The following is a 25,725-nucleotide window of genomic DNA, read 5'->3' on the forward strand; positions in this document are numbered from 1 at the left end:
CTCTTCTTTACTCTACCTCACTCTGCCTCTCTCTGCTTTACTCTACCTCACTCTGCCTCTCTCTGCTTTACTCTACCTCACTCTGCCTCTCTCTTCTTTACTCTACCTCACTCTACCTCTCTCTTCTTTACTCTACCTCACTCTACCTCTCTCTGCTTTACTCTACCTCACTCTGCCTCTCTCTGCTTTATTCTACCTCACTCTGCCTCTCTCTGCTTTACTCTACCTCACTCTGCCTCTCTCTTCTTTACTCTACCTCACTCTACCTCTCTCTGCTTTACTCTACCTCACTCTGCCTCTCTCTGCTTTACTCTACCTCACTCTGCCTCTCTCTGCTTTACTCTACCTCACTCTGCCTCTCTCTTCTTTACTCTACCTCACTCTACCTCTCTCTTCTTTACTCTACCTCACTCTGCCTCTCTCTTCTTTACTCTACCTCACTCTGCCTCTCTCTGCTTTACTCTACCTCACTCTGCCTCTCTCTTCTTTACTCTACCTCACTCTGCCTCTCTCTGCTTTACTCTTCCTTACTCTGCCTCTCTCTTCTTTACTCTACCTCACTTTGCCTCTCTCTTCTTTACTCTTCCTTACTCTGCCTCTCTCTGCTTTACTCTTCCTTACTCTGCCTCTCTCTGCCTCTCTCTACCTCACTCTGCCTCTCTCTGCTTTATTCTACCTCACTCAGCCTCTCTCTGCTTTATTCTACCTCACTCAGCCTCTCTCTTCTTTACTCTACCTCACTCTGCCTCTCTCTTCTTTACTCTACCTCACTCTGCCTCTCTCTTCTTTACTCTACCTCACTCTGCCTCTCTCTTCTTTACTCTACCTCACTCTGCCTCTCTCTGCTTTACTCTACCTCACTCTGCCTCTCTCTTCTTTACTCTACCTCACTCTGCCTCTCTCTTCTTTACTCTACCTCAGTCTGCCTCTCTCTGCTTTACTCTACCTCACTCTACCTCTCTCTGCTTTACTCTACCTCAGTCTGCCTCTCTCTTCTTTACTCTACCTCACTCTGCCTCTCTCTGCTTTACTCTACCTCACTCTGCCTCTCTCTGCTTTACTCTACCTCACTCTGCCTCTCTCTGCCTCTCTCTACCTCACTCTGCCTCTCTCTACCTCTCTTGGCCTCTCTGTACCTCACTCTACCTCATTGTACTTCACTCTATATCACTATATAATTACTTTAACTCTCTCTCTCTTCCTCTCTCTATCTTGCTATCTTAATCTACCTCACTATACCTGTCTCTACCTCACTCTACCTTACGCTGCCTCTCCCTACCTAACTCTGCCTCTCTCAAACCATTGTTACCTCACTCTGCCTTGTTCTACCTCACTCTGCTTCCACTCTATATCCCTCTATATCATTCTCTTCTTCACTCTAACAGACTTTACCTCTCTTTCTTCCTCTCTCTACCCCAATATACCTCGCTATACCTCTCTCTGCCTCACCGTACCTTGTTCTACCTCACTCTACCTCATTATACATTGTTTACTCTATACCACTTTATATATTTGTACCTCAATCTACCTCCCTCTACTTTAAAATCTGTATCATTCTATATCATTCTACCCAGCTCTACTTTATTATTTACAGAGAGTAAAGGATGAATGGTGTTATGAAGATGTGGATAACAGTATGGTGGTGTAAATAGTAGGGAAAAACAGAACAGCAGATAGAGGGCTGGAGGGCTAGAAGGTAGTATAAGGAAAGACAGAGGGATGAACAGAGAGATGGAGGTGGAGGGTTAAGGGAGCGTACTCACTCTCCTGCTCCTGAAGGCTCTGAGCGAGCGCTCCATCCTCCAGCACTGAGAAACACTGACACACTGCGAGAGAAACACACACACACACACACACACACACAGCCGACAGAAGACAGAACACACTCTGAGACAGATATATGGACAAATACAGCTGTGACATGTTTAACAACGGCAAATGATAAATACAATGCTAAATACAGAAACATGTTAATGGAGCAGCTGGATCATATCAAATTATATATAAATACACATACTGTACTAGACTCACAAACGTAATCAGTCATCTCACACACTAACCTAAACACACATTCTTATTACGAAGAACTGTGTTACTTGCGACTGGATATGTGTGCAGCAACATCATGTAGCATTTTCACCTTAAAATAACAGCTTTAAAATTACTGAGATGCTCCACTGACTTGTAATAGGGAGAAAAGTTTTCAATCATTGCTATTAAGGGTAAAAACTTGTATTGACTGTAACAACTGCATAATACTATGTGTAATTCAGGCTATACATGATTCTTTATGATTCTGTATCTCTCAGCTTGTCCAGAAATGCATGTGTAAAGCGTGTCCTTTAGTACTGAGCAATATGACACTACTTTAACATCACAACTACTTGGGCATTTTACCTTGATTCAGTTAATAAAAGACACACACAGAATAGGACGATTATTAACAGAGTAACAGATTTTGTGCTAATTATTCTAGCTAATGTTAGCTTATATCCAGAAACAGAGATGAAATTTTTCTCTGATTCACCAACATGTCATTTTTCGTGTAATTAAACTATATTACCAATCATATAAAGAGGCGAAATTACTAAAAATTACCAGAGGCTAGTATATTTTTTAATGATATTTTTTGCCTGACTCTCTAATCCAGTGCATTTAACATATAAATAATGCTAAACCAGCTTTACTTCGATGTGTCTAAACCATTAGATCAGGATATTATGACGCATTAGACAGTCTGTATCAAAAAATGTGTCTAATCTATATTGTTCTTTAAAGAAGCACTAAACCATATTTTGTAATACCTGAAATGTGTTCTTTTAAAGTAATTAAATATACCAGTCCTGCCTAATTTCTTTATAAAGATTTCCTAACCTTTAAAAAAAGCTTTTATTGTGGTAATTTCTGCCTCTGCAGCGCCATCTCAGGTTAGACTGTGCTATAGGTGATGATGATCACAATATGCAGATCAGTCAATCAATAATACTGCCCCCCTGCTGACATCCAACCATCTGCGTCTCACCATTATCAGAGGCACACTGCTGCTGCTGCTCAGCCAATCATCTGTCTCTCCTGCCCCGCTTCTAAACCCATACATCACCCAGTGTCCCTCCCAAACTACCTCTCCCATTTTTTCGCCTTTTCCAGATTTGTGCTGAGGGTGAAGTCAGCTACAATCAGGGGGTTTAGTGCCCCTTTAATATCAAGTACATCCAGCTGACCACCAACCAATGCTAGTTAAATGTTATAATTCTAATATCAACACAAAGAGAAATTCAAATGTTGATATATTGAGAGTTTAAATGTCTTTCTATTGTTAAATCAACATTAGTGTCAGGAATACCCAGGCAGGGTGACGAGGAAAGCGGACACAAGTGCAGGTAGGGTGAAATCAATAAATAATAATTTAATAAATAAATAACAAGTAACAAAGAAACAAGAAACAAGTAAACACTTAAATACGGAACAGGGAGATATATACAAGGAACAAGGGAGTGAACCAAATAAATGAAACTAGATAAACAAATAACCAATAACCAAAACAAACCAGTAAGACTAGAGGACATAAACTAAGCAAAACAAGAAGTACTAATGATAAACAAACAGGGAGTAAATAAACAAAGAAACAAACGAGGTAAGAACACAAAGAAACTAGAAACTACCAAGAATAACCAAGAAGATAAACAAAACTAAACAGGGCAGGGATATATATTTACAAGGGAAAACAAACAAGAAGCTAATACCAGACAGGGAAAAACTAGGCTAGACAATAATAAATAAACTAAGCAGAAAGGAACTAAGCACTAAGCAGGGAACTGGGGAAACGAGGAAGAAACAAGAAACTAGAAAACTAAACAAGAAATAAACACGGAGCAAGAACTAGGGCTATGAAATGCAGAGAAACACAGAGAGACAAAACAACAGGGGAAGGTGCAAAGACCGACGGAGACAAAGTGGCAGAGGAGGGCTATTTAAAGAAATAGGAAACACACTATAATTGGAAACACCTGGGGAAGGGGCGGAGCTACAAATGAGACAAGTGGTGGAAAGGTACTGAGACGGGAGACACAGGGGAGCATAGGTCACGTGGGGAAGACACACAGAGACACGAGACGAGACCAGGATGTGACAGTTAGAGTCTAAAGTACTTCAAAGGTCAAATTGACTTGCAGTGCATTCTGGACAGTGAGTAATAATTAATGTACAATTAACTCTAATTAATTAATGCACAAGTACACACACACACACACACACACTATGTATGTTTCTCTGAGTTCAGCAAACTGTACTAATGCGACCAACAACAGAAAAATGTGTTCTCCAGCCAACTGGGTCAGCAGGACAGGACAATGGGGCAGTGGAGGGTGGCAAACCGCCCACAGCATGTGTGTGTGTATTTGAGCGTTTCCGTGTTTTTTCTTGACCTTGGCGAGGGGCAGTAGGTAGAAGCCGTGAGAAAATGCTGTTTTTAAAGCAGGTTTGTGTGTGTGTGTGTGTGTATGTGTGTGTGTGTGTGTGTTCTGCTTGGCTGTGCATCTGCAGGATAAACATGATGAAACTGAGGCCCAGAGTGCAGCTCCATCTGATCACACACAGCTCTCAACACACACACATGTGCACCACATGTTCAAACTACAGTAAATCACAGAGAACACAAGGCCCAGGAACTGCCATCCTCTGTCCTCTTTCAGTCTGTTTATGTGTTACGTACAGTAAATCTGTATGTGCGTGAGAGTTTGTATGTGTGTGCGTGAGAGTGTATACGGTTCTCTGCAGAAGTTTTAGACTCCTACGTGAAATATTTACAGCATAATATAATATTTCTTTCAGTAATAAATCCCATTAATTACATTAGAACAGATGCAAGTAAACTTTAATACAGCAAAAAGGAACAATACATTCTTAAGAGCTATTCTAAAGAACAAAGCATGGTTGGTTTTTGGATTTCTTGCCCATAAAAGTCTGAATGGTCCTTTTCGTCTTTGGTCCAAAGCTCTCAGCGAATATTTTTTTTCAAGAAAAGATATGGAATACTAATTTATCCGACCACAATACATGTGCTCACCGTGACAGCATACTCTCAACCGGAAACAACCATCCACATAGGAAAAAATTTGACCTAGGACACAGTGCCAATCCATATCTGGGCACACAGTCACTTCAAACCACTTAAAACCACTCAAAAAGTATGAATTTCTTTGATTTTACCAAATTGAAAATATCTGTAATATAATCAAGAGAAAAATGGATGATCACAAGCCATCAAACCAAACTAAACTGCTTGAATTTTTGCACCAGGAGTAAAGCAGCATAAAGTTATCCAAAAGCAGTGTGTAAGACTGGTGGAGGAGAACATGATGCCAAGATGCATGAAAACTGTGATTAAAAACCAGGGTTTTTCCACCAAATATTGATTTCTGAACACACACACTTCACACACTCAGGTTATATTTGTCTGATAATCTGAAAATTGATGACAAAAGTGCAAAAACAAAAGAAATTTGTAAGAGGGCAAATACTTTTCACGCCACTGTATGAAAAAAATTATCTTTCTATTATTGGCTGTGCTGTGCTAAATTGTTCTTTGTTTTGACATACTCTACAGCATTGTCCTTCTATCTATTGTTGTTCTATCAAACAACAACTTCACTTGTTGAAGGTCAGCGAGAATCCCACTCCACAGAGTCAAAACACAGATTAGAATCCAGAAGCTGGAGACCTGACTGGACTCTGCAGCAGCATGCGCAAGTCAGACGGAAGAAAACAGCCTGTTCTCCACCCTGCTCTTTCCAAGCGTGTTGTATGAGCTCAGATGGAAAAGTTTACACGGCTGCTCGGAGGACAGTAGCTCATTTCATAGATGGCTGGCACAATCATGGTTACACCTCCATGACATGAAAAATGGAGTTGTGCTGTAAAAAAGAAGAAGGAGTATAATCCTGTAGTCTGAACTGGAACTTGTTTAGAGACCATAGTTGGTATAGGATAGTATAGTATAGTACAGTATAGTATAGATAGTGTAGTCCACTGATATAAACCCAGTCCTTGAGTTTTCATGCGAAACCACAACCCATACAATTGGAAAAGAAACCAAATCTTCCAATGCAGCAATGTCCTCAAATCATTCCAAAAAGTTTTAAATGGAGCACCACCATCATTCCAGGAAAAACAGTTTTCCCAATATTTCATAGTGGTCTCAGTTCTGGGGGTATTTTTTTTTACTCTCTAGTCCATGTTTGACTATATAACTATCGCTTTAACAAGATTTACCCATCCAGAATTTTAATTCAATTTCTCAAGAAATTCTTTCAAAGTATATATTTAGCCTATATTGGCTAAATTTGTTTGACTAACTACAGCTCCAATAATCCCAATTTAGATTTTTTTGTCCACTTATTATAATGTGGAATATGGATTTTGGATATGAAGAAAGTATTGGTTGATTGAAAACATTTAAAGTATGAAAGAACAACTGTACAACCAATTTGATAGACTATCTAACTATCGCTTTAACAAGATTCACCCATCCAGGATTCTGCTTCTTAAGCTCTCAGAAAGTTTTTAGAGAAATTCTTCCAAAATATTGTCTATATTGGTACAATATGACCTAAATCTTTATTTAATATTGGATAGAGCACCATCATTGGATAGAGCACCATCATTGGATAGAGCACCATCATTGGATAGAGCACCATCATTGTGGGGAACAAAGTTGATCTCAACGCTCAGGGGGATTTTTACCAGTAGTCCATCAAATGCTTGGCATTATGCATGGAACCAATAGGTTTATCATGTTAATCTGCTCCAGATTTTTTTATAGTGTGTAATTTTGGATATAAAGTAAGTATTAGCTGATTGAAAACATTTAAAATATTAAAGAACAACTGTAAATCCGATTTGTTCTACTAACAGGAGCACTAGTGAGGACAGAATTTTGGATGATCACTACGATACCTCAATCAAACCAACCTCCTCAAATCATCCCATAAGTATTGGATGGAGCACCACCATCATCTCAGAGAACAAAGTTTTCCCACTGCTCCACAGTGGTCCATCAAATGCTTAGTATTAGGCATGGCACCAATATGTTTTTGTCCACTTATTCTAGTGTGTAATTTTGGATATGTATCCATAGTATTAGCTGATTGAAAACATTTAAAATATGAAAATATGAAAAAACAAATCTATCACTTTGACAAGTTTCACCCATCCAGGATTCTGTTATCAAGCTCTCAACCTAAGTTTTTTTTAAGGAAATTCTTCCAAATGATTGTCTATATCTGTACAATATGACCTAAATCTTCATAACTTGCAATATTATTGTGTCTAACGCTGGGTTGAATGCAGAAGACAGGAAGATGACGAGACGTGGGGGCGGGGGTGCAGGGGCGGGAGTGCTTTGGGGTATTAGAGGGAGAAAGGTCGGACGAATAAGCTATTTGACCTACTGAGCTGAACTATAGCTTTAGGCCATACACATGGTGGTGTCTGGAGCCAGATATATGAAGTCTAATGGAGTGGGCGAGAGAGGGAGTCTGAAAACACAGAGTAAAGAGAGAGAGAGAAAGGGATTGAGGCCTATGTTTTGAAGCAGAGGGTTTTTAAGTTCACGTTTCTGTCCGTCTGTTCTCTCGTCTGTAGTGCTGTCTATATTTGGCACTGTGAGCCAGTACAGTAGGAGCTTTTATAAATATCTGGCTCTGCTCTGTTGGGTTGGGTTGGGTTGGGGGTGGGGGGTGAGGGCTTGTGGGGGGGAAGGGTTTCTACACACACACCAAAAATGGGCCAGCACATTCATAGTATCAAGTTCTCCACAGTCCACACTCACACACACTCAAGTGTGTATTCACTCAAGTTCCATCAACTCTAACCTGACCTTGAAACCTTATCTGCACTGCATGACACATGGTCACACCGCTGACCCCTCCGCCCAAAATGGACAAGGAATCTGGTCCTAATCCCACTTGACAGGCAGGAACACTGGCAATCTCTTCAGCCAGTCATTAAGAGGAAAGTGCGGAACGGCATTGTCATTCCTGAAGCCTTATCAGCACCACGCAGCCTCACGTCCATCTCCACTGCCAGCAATAACAGCCTTCAGTGGCCTACATCAACGCCAGACATGACTAACAATACCAAGGTCTTTCAATGACTTTATCTCCATATCTCACAATGGTGTTCAGACGTCCAGGCCTTATCTAACGCCTAATATTTCACTACACGGCCTTGATCGCTAACTCTCTTCCGACACTGAAATAAAGCAGCGTAAATAACAGCAACAAGTTGGCCAAAAATCAAATCTACACACTAATCTAACTAACTTCCCCCTTACTATAAACGTACTTGATCAGCCAAGACCAGGCCCGTTCCAACAAGGCAAGCAAACCAATCAACTGCATAACGCCTCGAGTTGGCCTGGAGCCCCCAGACAACAACATTTTATGAACAGAATGCAATGATAAACTGTGTAAAAGCCCCTTTAAATTTTGTGATGGTCATTGAACGAAAGTCCAACGACACTGTTATCAGAATCCCCCTCAAAGGAGCCCCACCCACTACTAGCCAGCCAGGTTCGTGATTCCTGCAGCCAGCAAAATATGAATCTTCAGCAATCATGCAATGGAGTTATCTACTAGAAAGCCGGAAAAGAAAGAAAAACACAAATCAGCAGTAGAGCTGAAGCGATAAGTCATAAAAATGTCAATGACAATGTTGATTATTTAAATTTGTTTACTACAAATTTCATTGTCGACCAATCGTTAATTTGTAACAGTACCACAATACACAAAGTGCTGGGGACAAAAGCATAATGGGAGACTTAGTTTGTGTCTCCAAAAGTGTGCAAACACAACAGATTACATATTAAATCACTAAATATCAGTAATTTCCATATTTAAACAACATTCAGATATTTAAATGCCATTTAAACCTCATGTTCTGCTGCTTCTATCGTTTTTAGAGATGGTAGAAATTATTGTTGACTAATCGACTAATCTGAAAAATAATCGTCAGATTAATCGACTACAAAAATATCATTAGTTGCAGCCCTAATCAGCAGTAAGTGATAATCTACACTGGATAAACTATGTCTATGTGTACAAATGGTGTAATTTAGAGCAGGTAGTCAAGCAAAATGTTGCATTACATCAGATCTACAAGGCTAATGTAGTAAACAAATGTTCACTGACATGGCAAAAGTCTTGGGACAGCAGTATACAAAGTGATCATGAACTGTTACCTCGGAAAACCTTATTAGCACCTTTATAACTGTGAATTAGTGGTTATCTTGTGAGTGAGGTTGGACATTGTGTGAAAAGAACACCACTCCAACTGTAAAGCACAGGGTGGACTATTCATGCTTTGGGTTTTCTGCTGCAGACAGGGGTTTCACACAGAGTTATTTGAACTTCAAATTGACATTTAAGTGACAGACTTAAATGCAATGTGGAAAATTTGAGGTAAACTAGGATACACACCATCATAGACCCGTGGCAGGTGGGATTTATCAATCTCAGTCTCGATCTCAGTCATGGCTGGGCTCTGCCTGTGGTTAAAGGAAAACATCAGATAGTGATTAAAGACTTTAAAGCTAGCTGGATTAGTGTACGCTAAATTTGATCAACCAACATGGTTTACTGGCAAAACTGGTCAACTAGATTCGCCATGCTTGGGTCATGCCAGTCAACCATCATGTTTAAGACTGATGATACTGGTTGAGCAGTTTGTTCAGATTGATCCTGTTTGTAGATAGTGCTGGATGATCAAAATATGTTTCTTAATTTTGGTTGCTACGATATAATATCAATATCGATATAAACAGTATTGAAGCCAACAGTTATAAGCAGTTTATGAGTAATGATAATGCCATCATTTTCTCAACAATATATGGTACCACTTTAAAATAAGACTACCTTTATAAAGGGTTTATAAATGGTTTAATATTAATTTATTAATGGTTACTAATTAGGTTGTAAATGCCTTAAAAATCATTAATAATCAGTTATAACACATACGTAGAAAGGGCAACAATGACCTGTTGTTTGCCAAATAGTGAACTATATTACACAGCCATCTATATTGTTGCCCTTTCTACGTATATGTGTTATAAGCGATTATTAATGATTTTTAAGGCATTTACAACCTAATTAGTAACCATTAATAAATTATTAGTAAACCATTTATAAACCCTTTATAAAGGTAGTCTTATTTTAAAGTGGTACCCAATATATTACCTACTCATAAGTGGTCAGAAAAAAAAGATTAATTATAATTTAATCTATTGTAATTGTTTTTTGTATTTGTGTAATCACATAAAAAATCACGAAGTAAAGTTAAAAACACACCAAAATACTCTATGAAGCATTTAGGTGCTGTTAGCTTGTAGTTTCTGAGGCTGGTAACTCTGATAAACTTATCCTGTACAACAAATGAAACTCTTGCTGTTCCTTTCCTGGGGCGGTCCTGATGAGAGCCAGTTTCCTCGTAAAGTTTCTGATGGTTCTTGCAACTGCAATTAAGGATACTTTTAAAGTTCTTGAAATGTTTCAGATTGACTGACCTTCATTTCTTGAAGTATTTATTTTTCATTACTTAGTTGAGTAGTTCTTGCTTCTCGTAATATATATTAGAACATTATTTAAATAGAGCTAATCACTGTATACCTGTGACTCTACCTCTTCACTACTTTACAACTGATGCTCTCAAACACTTTATTAAGAGGCAAGACATTCAAGTAACTAACTCTTGATGAGTTCAGCACAGCTGTTAACTGAAAGCCTGAATTCCAGGTGACTCTACCTCATAAAGCTGACTGAGAAAATCCAGCAGCAGCAGAGATGTGCAAAACTGTCTAATCTAAGCAAGAAGAGCATATTATGGTTTGTTTAACAGTGGAGGAGAACACTTGGCATGTTCTCTCCTCCACCAGTCTTGCACACTGCTTTTGGATAACTTTATGCTACTTACAGGACATACTCCTCGTGCAAAGATTCAAGCAGTTCAGCTTAAAGGTTTGATGCTTCCTCTTGATTATATTCTAGAAGTTTTTATTTTGGTAAAATCAAAGAAACTCATCATTCTTAAGTGGTCACTTATGTTTTCCAGAGCTGTAACGTTAGATATAAAGAGAAGTGAAAGGTTGTACCTGTATATCTTCGTGTCTGTGTTCTGTTCCTGCAGCTGAGGCTTGTTTTGTTGGGTTACTCGCTCATCCTCACCGCACCGGTACCGGTACCACAGATCCGCCTCAGCCCGAACCGAACCGGGTTCACTACAGCACACTCCCAATACAGCTCACTCCCATCAGCTCACTAATAACACACACATACATGTGTACAGACGGAGTGAACAGAGAGAGAGAGAGAGAGAGAGAGAGAGAGAGAGAGAGAGAGAGAGAGAGAGAGAGAGCTGGGGGTGTAATAATCTCAGGCTGTCTGATTGAGCGCTCTGTGCGCCTCCTGCTGAACATGATCAGAATTACAGGAGTTTAAATTATAGATTGCAAATAATTGAAACAAATTTTTTATTGATATTTTCTTATTATTAACCCTTTGAACCCCTGTCTATTTAGGTGTGTTTTTTCCCCCTTTTTTTCAGATCCCCTTTTTCTTGTTATAACACTGTTATGTTAGGAGACATACCATACTATTATTAAAATACTATTGTATTATAAAATACTATTATTTTTTATATTTTAAAGACATTGAGCTGCTTAAAATGTCATCATTTGAGATGTAAATGATTCCAGAATGTGTAAATCTTCATGGAATTGATTTTATTGATGTTTTGATCAAATTTTACCCAGTGCTTTAGTGGAAAGTATAAGGATTTTGATGACAGTTCAATACTTATTACTGTGACAGAATACATAAGCAGTGGACCAACACCAGCAGATGACATGATGACAAACCATGTCACGCCCCTGCCCTGTTTCCCACCTGTGCTCATGTTTTTCTGTGTGTGTTTACCTGTTCCTCGTGCCTGTGCACTCCCACGTGCTCCCTCTGTATTCATTTGTAGCTCCGCCCCAGTGTTAGTCCACGTCTTTACCTTTACTGTTGTCACCTGCGTTCATTTGTAGCTCCGCCCCCTAGCCCCAGGTGTTTCCAGTTCCCGTGTGTATTTATAGCCGCGTGTTTCCTGTTCCGGTGTCCTGCCTTGAACGTTTTTACGCCTGTCAGTGGGCCTCGTGGTTTTTCTGTTTATGCTCTATTCTGGTTTCTTTGTTAAGTTTATGTTTATGTTGTGTTCTTTTCTTTATTTGCAGGCCCTTTAAACAAAGACATTTTACTGTTTAGTAAAATATTTAGTGTATATTTAGTTCACTCCACTTTAATATTTGAGGAAAAATAGCAATAAAGTAATTTTCTATTAGTTATTTCTGAATTTTAATAAAACTGCTGTGAAGTTTTTGGGAGTAGCATCCTGCCAAGGCCACGGTTCATTTAAACAGTAGAACTCTAGAGCGCCACCTATTTATACACCAGCCTGTTTAATAACTGCTGTCACCGAGCATAAATCTGTGTTTACTGCGTGTCAGTCACTATTAAAGCAGTGGCTCGCTCTCGTCTGCTGGGCTGCAGGTAGTGAATCACTGGAACATTTGGTTGAGGTCATAGGCTGTATTTAAAACAGGACACGTCCACTGTGAGCGAGCGGCAGGTCTGATTTTATATTTATTGTATTTATTGTATTTAAAAGGTAGGAAAACCTACACAAAGAATACCCACAATGCAAAAGTGAAAGTTTATTTAGAAATATGAAAATAAAGATTTATTTACAACCATAAGCGCATAGGACCAGCCAAAAGCAATGTTCTTTTTTTTACTTATTTATTATTTTTTTACTACATTGTAATGGATACTGAAGTCATCCAGACTACGAAGGAACAAATAAGGTAGAATGTAGTAACTTAAAAGTGTTAAACAAACCAAAATACTCTGACTCTAGTATTAATCTACAAAGCAGGACATGTAAAATACATGTATAATAAGTTACAAGCTAGTAGTGTTTTTCATTTATTCAGTCTGTGTCGATGCTTTTTGTCCACTGCCGCGCAATGTAATAAAACATTTTGGCACGCGTTTCCACAGAGATCCACTTAAACACAGCAGTGGGTGGAAATGGAGGAGCTACTGAACCAAATAGTATGTGACTAAAAAAGAAAGCCAAAAAACTCACTGGTCCTCCTGTTTTTTTCTTTTATTGCAGTCCAGATGCAAGAGTTTTATCACTGATAAAAGTAGAAGTGTAAAATATTTTTCAGATGTCCCCCTAAAAAAATAAACCCATCCGGATAGGGTGGTACCTATCTGGATGGTATTAGTTTCTCAGGGGGGGGGGCGTCGGTGAAAAATATTTCACACTTATACTCAGTGATAAAACTCTTGAATCGGGACTGCAATTAAAAAAAACAGGAGGACCAGTGAATGTTTTTTTTTTTTGGTTTCTCGGGCACATGACATCAAGTTCAGTAGCTCCTCCATTTCCACTCGCTGTTGTGTTTAGGTGGGTCTCCGTGGAAACGCGTGTCCAAAGTGTAATTATGGTGTCTATCAGTGGAAAAATAGCTATTTTATTAAACGTAAAGTAATAAAACTCAGAGATGTGAGTTTGGATCTGGTTCTGGACGGGAATAAAATTACCAGAGGACCACGGAGTTCATTGAAAATGAAGAGGTCTGAGAAAAACACATACATGGCCGTTCCAGACAGGGATAAAATCACGAAGGGCCCCCATAAAAGAAAAAATTACCTCAGGAAACTAATCCCGTCCGGATAGGGCTTTAGTTTTCATGTCATGTCTCAATCATCTTAACCTTAACCAGCTTGACCTGCATGAGCCGGCCAAGCTGTCCTCCTGTGCAACAGGATGATTGGATAAACAGCACAATAGTGTTTTTATTAACAATATTAAAATCGAATGTCATTAAAAACGTTAAACTGCTTTTCGTCAGAGCTCCTGAAATAGAAACAGCATGGATTTGAGCCGTAAATCGTGGCACTCTTTTAGGGAAATGAATTAAGTGGGCAGTTTGCCGGACCGTCTGCCCAACAAACTCCCCGATACGAGCCGCTCTCTCGCACCTGCTCTCGCTGGATTTATGAATGTGGCTGAATTAAAGAGCGGAGTGGTAAAAAAGCCCAGGCCTGGGTTTTATTGATCCATTCATTCATGCGATCTGCTGCTGCTGCGGGTCAGGATTTACAAGTGAGTGAGTGAGGAGGACAGTGATGAGAGCAGAGGGTGATGTTAGGGATGGACAGGTGACAGGATCTGACCTCATACACAGTGGGGTATATAAAGCCAGGGTAGGAACAGAGAGGGGTATTAAAGCTCAGGGCTTCTGGTCGATCAGTAGACTGCTCATCTCCAGCTGAAGCGATGCTGTGGAAACTGTCACTGTCCTGTGCTCTCCTCCTCACAGTGCTGGAGCCTCTTCTAGGACACCCCATCGCACACTCGGCCGACATCATGTCCTACACGGGGCCTGGTGAGTTACATCTGCAACATACACTAAACAAGCAATGGCTTTTTTTATTGATTTATTTTGTCTTGTGAGCAGTGTCCTGTGGATGAATTAAGAGATCACTTCTTTTTCTGAATCAGGTTCTCTGATTTTGCTATTTATAGGTTTATGTTTGAGTAAAATGAACATTGTTGTTTTATTCTATAAACTACAAACAACATTTCTCCCAAATTCCGAATTAAATATATCGTCATTTAGAGCATTTTTTGGCAGAAAATAAAAATTGCCTAAAATATCAAAAAAAGATGCAGAGCTTTCAGTCCTCAAATAATGCAAAGAAAACAAAAAGTTTTAAGAGTTCAGAAATCAATATTTGGTGGAATAACCCTGGTTTTTAATCACAGTTTTCATGCATCTTTCAGCATGTTCTCCTCCACCAGTCTCACACACTGCTTTTGGATATCTTTATGGCTTTACTCCTGGTGCTAAAATGCTAACACTAATGCTCTAATCCATATTATGGCAAGAACTACTCAACTTATTAAAGAAATAAAATATTTTAAAAAATGAAGGTCAGTTCAAAACCATTCAAGAACTTTAAAAGTGTTGTCAAGTGCAGTTGCAAAGACCTTTAAAAATTTAATGATGAAACTGGCACTCATCAGCACCACCAGGAAAGGAAGAGCAAGAGCTCCCTTTTGATTAACTTATCCTGTAAAACAGAGCCTCAGAAACCACAAGTTAACAGCTCCCCAGATAAGAGAACCTAAATGCTTCAGACAGTATTTGAGTATTTTGGTTTAACACTTTTAAGAGTTAAACAAATCGAATGCGATGGTTAATTTAATGAATTGAAATCAGTTCATTTAATCTTAAACTAATCTTAATCTAAAACTAATCAGTCCTAAAATATTTAAAACATATATGTTTTAAATATATATAAACTGTCAAAAAAGGTACTTTTGTACAGGCAATGGTTCCTTCTATTTTTTTCTCTAGTGCTGGTAGAGGAGGATCAGCTGGTCAGCCCAGAGGAACTGTCCTATTCTGACCAGGCACATCTGTCCCAGGCCGTCCCCTATCCAGCCCTCCTCACAGGAGACATCGACAGAGAAGGTGAGCTGCTGCTGAAAACATGATGAGAATAAATTGTAATGAGTCTTTATTGTAATCCTGCTTTATTGTTTGTGATTAACAGTTGTGTAGAACCCCTTAAACCTTCTAAATGTTCAATGGAAGTCAATGTTCTATTGTTCTATGTATTATTGTCTTACTTTCACCCTGTTCTTTAATACTCAGGACACCACAGGATAGTGGTGGGATATTATTATTCTCAGCACTGCATTGATTAGCACTGGTTAGCATGGTGGTGTATGAGGTGTTGTATATAGTGTGTGTTGTGCTAGTGGTACCATTGAGTGGATTAGATGCAGCAGTGCTGCTTGAGTTTTTAAACATTGTATCCTCTCACCCTCTATAATGGGTGTAGAAACAAGGAGGTGGTGGTAATGTTATGCTTCATCTGTGCATACGCTTTTATTCATATTCACTGATGAAGAATTGAGGCATTTACTTTTTAATATCTCTTCCGTCTTGTTTAACAGGTCTCAGAGCAGCCAGCTTTGTCCCCAGCCAAGCAGTGAAAGAGGTAACTCAACATCACTTACTTTAATTTAATTCAATTTGTTAACTTGCAATTGTTTTCCCACAGCAATGTCGCAACATCTAATGTAAAGCGTTCTGTTCGTTTGGTTAAATCCGACTCAGATTCAAATCAGATTAATTTGAGCAAGTGTGAACACATTTATAGCACTAGAATTGTGGACTAAAACAGCCTCCTGAGGCCAGTTAAACTGGTAAATTGACCATTTAAAAAAACATTCAGCAGTGTATTAGTGCAGATAAGCACTTAAAAAGCTGAAGGCCCTGTCTTACACCCTACACAAGGTGCGTCGCGATGCTTATTGCTATCTTTCACCCCACCAATAGTCGTATTTTCATGTCTTCCACCTGCATTGTTTAAATAGCAACAGTGCTTCTGAATAGAATCACAGTATCGAGATATCATTATCACTGGCAATGTATCTTAATAATATTTTATCATGAGATGTCCTGTGATTCCCACCACTAGAATAGAACACAATTGGGATGCAGTCTAATTGTCATCCTGTAAAAAAGCTTAAGAGTTGACATTGCTCCACAGTTATCTGGTCATGTCTTGTGTGGTCCTGCAGATCCTGCTGGAGAAACCTTTGCTGAACCCACTGAGCCATTTCCTGGGTGGCAGGAAGCAGTACCAGAAGAGAGGAGGAAACACAGACTGCTTCTGGAAGTACTGCGTCTGAAAAGAACACACACACACAAACACACACACGGCCTGTCGTACACTTGACACAACATGATATGAGAAAATGCTAGACTTATCAAAGGATCCAGATGTTCATACATTTCTTTTCTACTCTGGTGTTTACACTGGTTTATCTGACATAAGTATGAAAAGTTATAAATTGTATGAAAAACTATTTATTGAATGTGAATAAAGAATAAAGTTCTATGTTTAAAAACTATGCTCTATGGTTTGGTCGGCCATGTGTGTAAAAATATTATTTTATATATACAGCCCTGGAAAAAAAAATAAGAGATTACTTCATCAGTTTCTCTGATTTTGCTATTTATGGGTATATATTTGAGTAAAAATTAACATTGTTGTTTTATTCTATAAACCACTAGTGACATTTCTCCCAAATGTCAAATACAAACATTGCCATTTAAAGCATTTATTTGCAGAAAATGAGAAATGGCTGAAATAATAAAAAAAGATGCAGAGCTTTCAGACCTTAAATAATGCAAAGAAAACAAGTTCATAGTCAAAGTTTTAAGTGAAATAACCCTGGTTTTTAATCACAGTTTTCGTGCATCTTGGCATGTTCTCCTCCACCAGTCTTACACACTGCTTTTGGATAACTTTATGCCTGCACTTCTGATGCAAAAATGCAAGTAGTTCAGCATGGTTTGAAGTTTGGTCACCTGTCATTTAATCTGTTTTCTTTCTTTTTATGATTTTTTAGATTGTAAATTTCATATTGAAGACATTAAAATTATATTAACGTAGTGAAAAAAAAATTGTTATACCATACATACTGTGAAAATATTTCTCCAACATGCTGTAATATTAATTATATACTGATTTTAGGCCGATATAATCTGCCTGTGGTAGATTAAAGGAATAGGGATCAATAAGAACAGTACAAACTTTCCTATTGTGTTAATCAAGTTATAGGCTACACACATGATCAGGACGCATTATAAGTCATTGTGATCTTTTATTTAGAGTTTTTTACAAGGTGTCACAAAATACTTCCCTGAATTCAAGACAAAAATGTATTTTTTCGTAGATTTTTTTCTTTTTATTACAATTTTTTGTAAAGTACACAGTACTGTTATATACATTTCTTATAGCTAAAAACTGTACAAAACCCCTGTGCAAGTTCAGCCACAAAACTCAAAACTGTAGAAAACAGCAGTTTGCACTTCGTCGGCAACGATAGTGTGCGCTCTTCGTAACGCTGGCCCCGCCTCCAACGCCGCTCACGCCTCCCACTTTAGAACCAACTGATTGAAATGCCTCAATGTGACCAACAAACCACGGAAATACTAAAACACTGACGAGTAGGGGAACATCCACAGAGGACAGACTCTCAACAAGAAGACGGCAAAAACCCATGCCATTATTTTGGCATCGTATTTAAATAAGCTAATGAAAAAAAAAGAAAGCTGGACTGAGTTAAAGGGTAATGGGTAAAATAAAACCTTTTTTTTTTTAGATAGACCCTTGTCTCGCTGGTTTTTAAGACTGGAGAGATGTACTTGCTGTTAACCATGCAGTCACATACGCATGATTTCTAGCTCGTATTTACTGGAGTTGTTTGATGCGTTGGCTGTGTGTTTAAAAAAAAATAAAAAAAGTACACATATAAACACTAGGGGCAGCGCAGCATTCAGCAGCAATAAAATAATGGACTGTTTTGTTAAACAGCTACCGGCATATAATCTCTACAGAAGAGAATAATACCCACGTAAAATGTATTCAATGTATTCAAGGGGGTTGTCAGACACTAGAGTGGGTCCAAAACAAATAGATTCTTCTGAATAATTTGAGCAAAATCATATTTAATAAATATTTGATCATTTTAATACTAAAAATATGGAAACTAATCATCATTTCAAAGCTTTTTATCTTTGTGCTCTGGCTTTAACTCCAGCATCAGATCAGCAACCAATCAGCACACAGCAGAAGTAATGCTAGCATGTCTATTGTTTAAAATAAATGTTTTTAAAACAACATTATTTATTCAACTTTCTTAAATTAAAGGTATATTCTGGACAACTAATTAGTTACTATTTTTACCAGAGCCCGGTTATGGAGAGCCTGCCCCCTATTTTCTATTTCCCTCATTATAACAGAAAATAACTGCAAAACACTACAGGAAGCCTGCGAGTAAGTCTCTAATTAATGAGGGTGAATAAAGCTAAACAGATATAAATTCAAATAAAAAATATTAACTAACTACTTGTTCAGGACATTCCTTTCAATTTAGACAGTACAATAAAGCATACTGCTAAAAAGCAAATAATATAATAGTATATTTCAATTTCTCTACAACAAACCAAAAGCAGTAAAGACACTAGCATTACTGCTACTGTGAGCTGACTGGTGCTCAGCTGATCCTGGAGGTCAGTATAAAAATAATCAAACATTTAAAAACGATGATTTTTACGTAGTCCCTAAGGTGACATCATGTTAAAAAAAAATAAGACGTGGCCATAACCTATTAAGGTGTAGGAACGAGATCCTAATGCATGTCCACAAGGTCCTTTTGTTTCACAGATGACAAAGCAAGCAGCTCTCAGGGTTTGGGCACAATGTGATGCCTAAGGAAGGTAAACAGGTCTGTATACTGTCTGCATCTAAGCCAATCAGTTTTTAGTATGAGAATTAAGAGTCTTTTACTTATATATTAATTATACCATGTCTCATTGCAAGAGACTCCAAAATATCACCATAATTCATTCAGAGATTAAAAACAAAAACAAAAAAAAAAAACAGTTCACTCTCCATTTTCTTACTAAAGATTATCCTTGCATTAAAGGAGCTATGATGCAATATTCAGTTTCTTCATCCGCATTCATTTATAGAAAAGCAAGCTTTATTATTCTCCGGCTATGACTTAATTATCTTGTTCCCATGCCTTAATTATCTCATTCACAAATTCGTTATCTCGTTCCACGCAGTAGAATCTCAAATCTCATGGCCACACATAATTTGTCATATTAGTCATTTTGGACTCACTTGGCATCGCCCTCTGGTGGTCTAACAAACCCTGAGCACATTCTCAAGTAAGTATTTGCCTCTCTGGAGCTTTTCTGCTGCTACTCACTTCCCTTGATGTTGAGGCTAGTGGAACACATGTAACACACTCACGAGGTGGTGAACAGTTCTGTACACATGGTCTAACAGCAAGTATATCTCTGGCCTAAGGACTGAAAACGGCAAAAGCAGATTTAAATTGCTAATAATGAGTGAAAGGTGTACGAAAGGAGAAAAGAGTAGAGCTGTAATGCTGCTTCCAGGGGCGTAGCAGCAAATTCTGGGCCCTGTACACTCTCAATGTCAGTGGGCCCCTATCCATGCCAGCACACAAGGAACGTGGATTTTCATGGGCCCCTCTTCCTACTCGGGCCCTGGGTAGTCAAGTCCACTTTTCCCCCCACTACCACGCCTATGGCTGCTTCAGCTCAATAACTCAACAAAACTGCTAAAAAAAAAAAAACGTGTTCTCGAGATTCTAAATCAATTTCTACTAAACTGGGAAATATGCATTCTACAAATTTTACAAAAAATACACAAAAAATTGGAAAATAAATTTGTTAACCATCATATTACAGTGCAGTTCTTCCCAACACTGCAAAAGCCCAAACATAAGGTGAAAAAACAAACATGACTGAAACGAGGAATGCTCTAGACTTATATCATTGTGAGATGTAGGAATGGGAAGATATTTGCATTTTAGCAAGCTGGATAGAAATAAACTGGAGGGAAACATAAACAAAACATATATTTATACATACATCCGTCTTTCTACCACTGAACAGTGCTGAATCACAGTGTGATTCATCACCTAGACCTTCACACACTGTTCTATTTCATGGACTGAGCCTGGCATTTTCCCTGATACTGAGTAAATGTACTACATAAGGGCTTATGAGTATTAGTGTAAATCTCAACAGCTTCAGCCATTGTTAAGCTTTCTTCCTTCTCAAGGTTCTCTACTGTTCTCAGTTCTGTTACCATCATCTTTACAGCTTTAGAATATAGAACAAACTGACTGGCTGAGAGAGTGAGACATGGTGACCACTTGCCCTGTGTTCACACTGGCAGACAGCATAACGACAAGCTGTTAGTTATTTCCTACAGGGGAACACGGTTTGTAGCCAGGATTAGTTGGCAAGCAACTATATTCAGATAAATAACGTAGCAGTAAAGCGACATTATAATCTGATTGGTTTGAACAATTGGTTCGGCCAATCACAGACATCGGGGTCCGAGATTCCCAGGTTCTGCTTTCTGTACTTTTGGTTTCTATAGCATTTCGTTAATAGACGCTAATTCTTCTTTTCCTGATTTATTACGATGCATATTTGCACATTAATTAAAAGAGAAATTAAATGCGGATGAAAGGACGACTCGATAAGATTGCTAGATTAGCCAGCATGCTAACTGGCCACGCCGATACATGCAACAACGCAAGCAACAACTAAACACCCACAAGAGACAAACTTGGGGCAGCGTGAGCGACTTGTCATCATCTGCCAGTATGAACACAGGATCATAGTAACAATGCCAGACTGAGATTGTGGGGAAAACCAAAAACAAATCAAGGTGGAACAGGGAAATAAGCTAGCATGTACACTGCAGCAACTAATAAGGCCCCAACAGGGTGTGCCCCAACTGTGTTCTAATCACTAAGTATGAAGTTTGTAATGTAGAAAGAATGATCACATTTGAATCTGCTTTTTCTTTAAATAAATAATTAATAGATACTTTTTAAACATTTTAAGTGTTTGTTTCCTGATATGTTCTTCTAATGTTTGTGGTATTGTTGTTTTCCATTTGTTTTGTATGTGATTAGAGAACTGTGTTGAACAGAGGGGTTTAAAGGATACAGTTCTGGAAAAAATTAAGAGACCACTTCAGTTTCTGAATCAGTTTCTCTGATTTTGCTATTTATACGTTATATATAAGTTTTAAGAGTTCAGAAATCAATTAATCAAGTTTTTTAATCACAGTTTTCATGCATATTGGTATGTTCTCCTCCACCAGTCTTACACACTGCTTTTAGATAACTTTGTGCTACTCCATCTTCCTCTTAATTATATTCCAGAGGTTTTCAATTTGGTAAAATCAAAGAAAATCATTATTTCTAAGTGGTCTTTTTTTTTTTTTCACAGCTGTATGTGTACCTTGCAACACTTTATAATTTTATTTTGATGCAAAACAAGTGAAAAGTAATACATTCATATTTTGAATACTAACCTGTTTAACTAGTCTAAGCTGCACTATTACTATTATATAGCATAAACTGTTTACCTCATAGTATTATTGTGCAGTACACAATTGGGACACAGCCCTAACCTGCCAAACAATTCATATCACCTGTAAAAAAGCATATGTGCGCATGACCAGGGACTGAGGGGATTTAGACAAATGAAGAGACACACTAAACAAAACTTTTCAGCACAGATACCAACACCCTACTGGGGCTCCCAGCCTTTAGGTTTGAGGCAAAACACTAAAAAGATCATCACAGATTAAAGCAGCGATATACAGTGCATTCTCCACTTAATCATCACACTCTCTGAGCAAAAGCATAATTTAGGTGGTGGGAGATAAGATGCTCCTGCTACTACTGGAGCATTATAATTCAGTCTTCTCTGAACTGAACGTGGATTGTCTAAGTATGCAAATGGGGCCTAGATTAGACCAAAGTCTTCACACTTCCATACACATGTCTAAACATGTGATCTGAAAGTGAAACAATAAGGAAAAAAACACCCTAAAACATCAGATAGATCTTTACAAACCCTCTGTTCACCTCAGAAGAACAAATCTCCATGTAATACAGAAGCGGAACTAGATCCATATTGATACAAAAATAAGAACTAGAGAACAGGATATTTAAACACACTCATATAAATACAATTTCACAGTTGTGTGGGTCCATCATTTGGCGCAAAAGTGACAGGGAAGAAAAAGGACGGGGAAAAATACAAAAAATAAAAATAAAATAAAATTGAACAAACAGACAGAAAAACATCACTCTCCTTTGGCCTTCAGACCAAACATGTAGTTGTGAATCTAGAATGGGCCTTGTTCTCCACTTTATCAGGCCCCAATAGTAAAGATGCACCTTTTGTTCAATCTGTGCACAGACTGAGTGTTTCTAGTGGCACAGGAACAAAAACCCCACCACCTCTCACCTTCTTCCACACTTCAGAGTTCAGAGAAAGGGGTGGGGCTTAGTTGGCTGAGTGATGGAGTGACATGGAAGGGGGAGTGGTGTCATGTGTCAGAGGTAGGGCTGATGTCCTGTGTGGGGCAGTCCTGAGGGGAGGAGCTATCTGGAGTGGGCAAGTTTGAAGAATGAGATGCTACATCAACTCCATCCATTCCGGAGGTGGTGCAGTTCATGCAACCCTGAGGAAAAGAAAAAAGAAAAAGATAAGAAGCTAAGTTACAAATTTATTTAAACCAAAACCAAAACATGTTCTCTGTAGTGAAGCAGGGACTGCACATGTTTACAATCTGTTTGGAGACAACAGATTAGCTGCACAGGTCAGCTTTGGCCAGAGTATATACATTGTGATATCAGTGATTTAATGCATTTTAGACCCCTACTAACTTTTTAGAACAATATTTCCTTATTTATTTGCTGAATTTAATGTATTGGAAAATGTACAATTGATTTTTTTAAATTTCTCAAACTTGTTAAATTAAGCTCATGCTTAAATTTTGCATGCGATAAAAACTGGGAAATCTCATAGTAGAGACTGCTGTTTAACTGGTCTAGAGATGTAGGGACGATTAAACCTAAAAACAAAATACTGATATCTGTCCTTCTGTGTCACTTTTCTGGAAGCTTTGGGACTTTAAACGTTTCTTCAAATTTGAAGTTTTTGAAGCTAGGTAGCACTTTGTGGTCAGCACAGAGTGTCCAATCAACCTTGATATTGTCTTCTTTAGCTTCCTCCAGTGTGTGTGTCGCTGCATGGTGTTATATGTGTGTCACATACGTCAGACATCACTCTCCGAGAAGCAAGAAGAAAGTAAAAATATACTGTGTTTTTTTTTAGGGTATAAAACAAACATGTGATTGGGGGAGAGTGTAGGGAGGGATGGACGAGAGAACACGGGGTCTCTGAGTGTGTATGAGAAAAGCAGAAGGGAGGCACGCTATGTGTATGAGTGTGTGTATGTGTTCAGCCCGAATGCTAGTTTGTGCCTGTTAGCTTGTTAGCTCGCTAACCCGTTAAACCTTTAAAGCGACAACTGCAAACGTCTTTCTCATTCATCCTTTCACACACTTAGAAAAAAGTAACGCACAGTAACTGGGATAAGTAACTTTAATATGATTACTGGAGTGGAAATAGTCATTTTGTCAAATTGTCATATTAGTGTAACTGACATCACTGTACCAGTTATCTGTTACATGTGGGATAACTGGACAATGTGATTGTGATTTTCAACTGTACCGTTTCTTTTCAACAAATTCAAGTTTATACTCCAGAAATACATGATAAAATAATTTGGATTATTGTGAAGGTTAATGTAGCTCCTCACCTGTGTGTTTATCTCCTCTGGGACAGTGTGTCGATGGATCCAGGAATGCACCTCAGCTAGCTCCTCTTTCTGCTCCTGAGTGAACCAGGGCTGCATGGGCTGCAGCCGCATCAGCTTCTCCCTGTCCTCCTTCAGGACTTGGGCCTGGTCCCTGCACAACAACACACATACACAAAATAAAACCTCTGGTCACACACACACACACACAAGTCCACACAAAAACCCTAACACACACACACAGTACATATTCCTGCACTACACTCCACAAACACAACAACTAATGCTGGTGAACTTTCAAATTAAGAATAAGAATAAGTAAGAATAAAAAAAAAAAAAAAACTCAATACGCGTTAACCCTGGAACTACTTCTCCATCCACAAACTGTGCTCAAATAACATGATGTCACCTCAGCCGGCTGAATAACCGTGGTCTCATTGTAAGTCGTCACCTGAAATCACCTACCTCAGGGTAACAGGGTGGACAGTGCAATGAGACAACTAGCTTGAAGAGAACTACCTCGGCGAGTGTGACTGGCAGCGCTATAACTCTTTCTCCTGTGGACAGAGATGGCTCAGACAGTAATGTTCCTCTAATGTTCTCAGAGGAATTGTGAGGGGAACCCAGGTAAAGAGAAAGGCCCTTCAGGGCCCGCCTGGGGTTTGGTACCTGGGATGGATCTGATAGGTCATCATGACTGGTTCTGGTGTGTGTTGAATGATGGTCCATAAGGAGTTCTCCACACATTTGTCGAAGTTGGCGTGTTCCTGCACCTCCTGGCTCTTGTCTGAAGAGTCATTACTGGCAAAGTACTTGCTGCTGCTGTTGCTGCCTGTGTGAGGAAAAGACAAGGCTGAGTGAGATCAGTTCAGCTTAGAAAGCTTACAAACAAAAATATGTATATAGTGAGTTTGAGACTCGGGAGACTTGCTAAATGCTATTTATGTGCTGACGAGTACCAGTGTGGCTGGTGGAGGTGCCGTTTGATCCCAGACCCGAGCCAGAACCTAGAGACCCTCCGGATTCTCCAGATCCACTCCCCGAGGCATTGGAGCCTGTGCCTGATCGAGCGTCCTCATGTAGCAAGAGGTCCATTATCACACTGGAGGTGGATTGAGCATCCTGGTTACCAGACTCACTGGGAGCACCATCCTTCAAAAAAAATAAAAATAAAATAAGACAACAGCTCTTACACGTCAAGAGTTACTTTAGATTAATACACAGTCTGGTCAGAACAATCTAACAGCCTTCTTATGTCTACGCTCTTCTATAATTACAGACTGAAGTCCTATATCGGTTTTCTATATACTTTATAATCCTCCTTTCACAGCAGTGCTGCTGGAGTTTTTGAATATCTCAGTGT

At 38.8% G+C, this 25,725-nt stretch overlaps 3 protein-coding genes across 6 annotated transcripts in view; 1 reads left to right on the plus strand and 2 right to left on the minus strand.

Annotated features, from left to right (window-relative positions):
• Positions 1-11,321, minus strand: part of ccdc50b (coiled-coil domain containing 50b) — a 32,372-nt gene extending 21,051 nt beyond the window's left edge. The window contains exons 1-3 of one of the 3 annotated variants that reach the window (XM_049471666.1): positions 11,144-11,320; positions 9,477-9,544; positions 1,764-1,826 (exon numbers count right to left, since the gene is read on the minus strand). In XM_049471666.1, the coding sequence (XP_049327623.1) occupies positions 1,764-1,826; positions 9,477-9,531 (118 nt within the window). In that variant the 5' untranslated portion in view covers positions 9,532-9,544; positions 11,144-11,320. Of the gene's footprint in view, positions 1-1,763; positions 1,827-9,476; positions 9,545-11,143 lie in introns of all 3 variants that reach the window. The other 2 variants (XM_049471667.1, XM_049471668.1) reach the window with 2 other exon arrangements.
• A 2,840-nt stretch (positions 11,322-14,161) lies between these two features.
• uts2b (urotensin 2, beta) lies at positions 14,162-17,034 on the plus strand. The gene is made up of 4 exons (XM_007251425.3): positions 14,162-14,491; positions 15,467-15,583; positions 16,072-16,115; positions 16,702-17,034. The coding sequence occupies exons 1-4, from the start codon at positions 14,383-14,385 to the stop codon at positions 16,810-16,812; spliced, it is 381 nt and encodes a 126-aa protein (XP_007251487.3). The 5' UTR covers positions 14,162-14,382; the 3' UTR covers positions 16,813-17,034.
• A 736-nt stretch (positions 17,035-17,770) lies between these two features.
• per3 (period circadian clock 3) overlaps positions 17,771-25,725 on the minus strand; it is a 31,143-nt gene continuing 23,188 nt past the window's right edge. For both annotated transcript variants that reach the window (XM_022682290.2, XM_022682289.2), the window contains 4 exons: positions 25,322-25,514; positions 25,032-25,194; positions 24,366-24,516; positions 17,771-23,222 (listed from right to left, as the gene is read on the minus strand). In XM_022682290.2, coding sequence (XP_022538011.2) covers positions 23,088-23,222; positions 24,366-24,516; positions 25,032-25,194; positions 25,322-25,514 — 642 coding nt within the window. In that variant the 3' untranslated portion in view covers positions 17,771-23,087. The remainder of the gene's footprint in view (positions 23,223-24,365; positions 24,517-25,031; positions 25,195-25,321; positions 25,515-25,725) is intronic.

The sequence above is a fragment of the Astyanax mexicanus genome, chromosome 24 (assembly GCF_023375975.1).
Source record: "Astyanax mexicanus isolate ESR-SI-001 chromosome 24, AstMex3_surface, whole genome shotgun sequence".
Taxonomy (NCBI): domain Eukaryota; kingdom Metazoa; phylum Chordata; class Actinopteri; order Characiformes; family Acestrorhamphidae; genus Astyanax; species Astyanax mexicanus.

Excerpts from the sequence above, each read along its gene's own strand:
- uts2b (XM_007251425.3), top strand. The coding sequence starts at position 14,383 with ATGCTGTGGAAACTGTCACTGTCCTGTGCTCTCCTCCTCACAGTGCTG. Across the intron at positions 14,492-15,466 it reads CATGTCCTACACGGGGCCTG|TGCTGGTAGAGGAGGATCAG; the intron begins GTGAGTTACATC and ends TTTTTTCTCTAG. Across the intron at positions 15,584-16,071 it reads AGGAGACATCGACAGAGAAG|GTCTCAGAGCAGCCAGCTTT; the intron begins GTGAGCTGCTGC and ends CTTGTTTAACAG.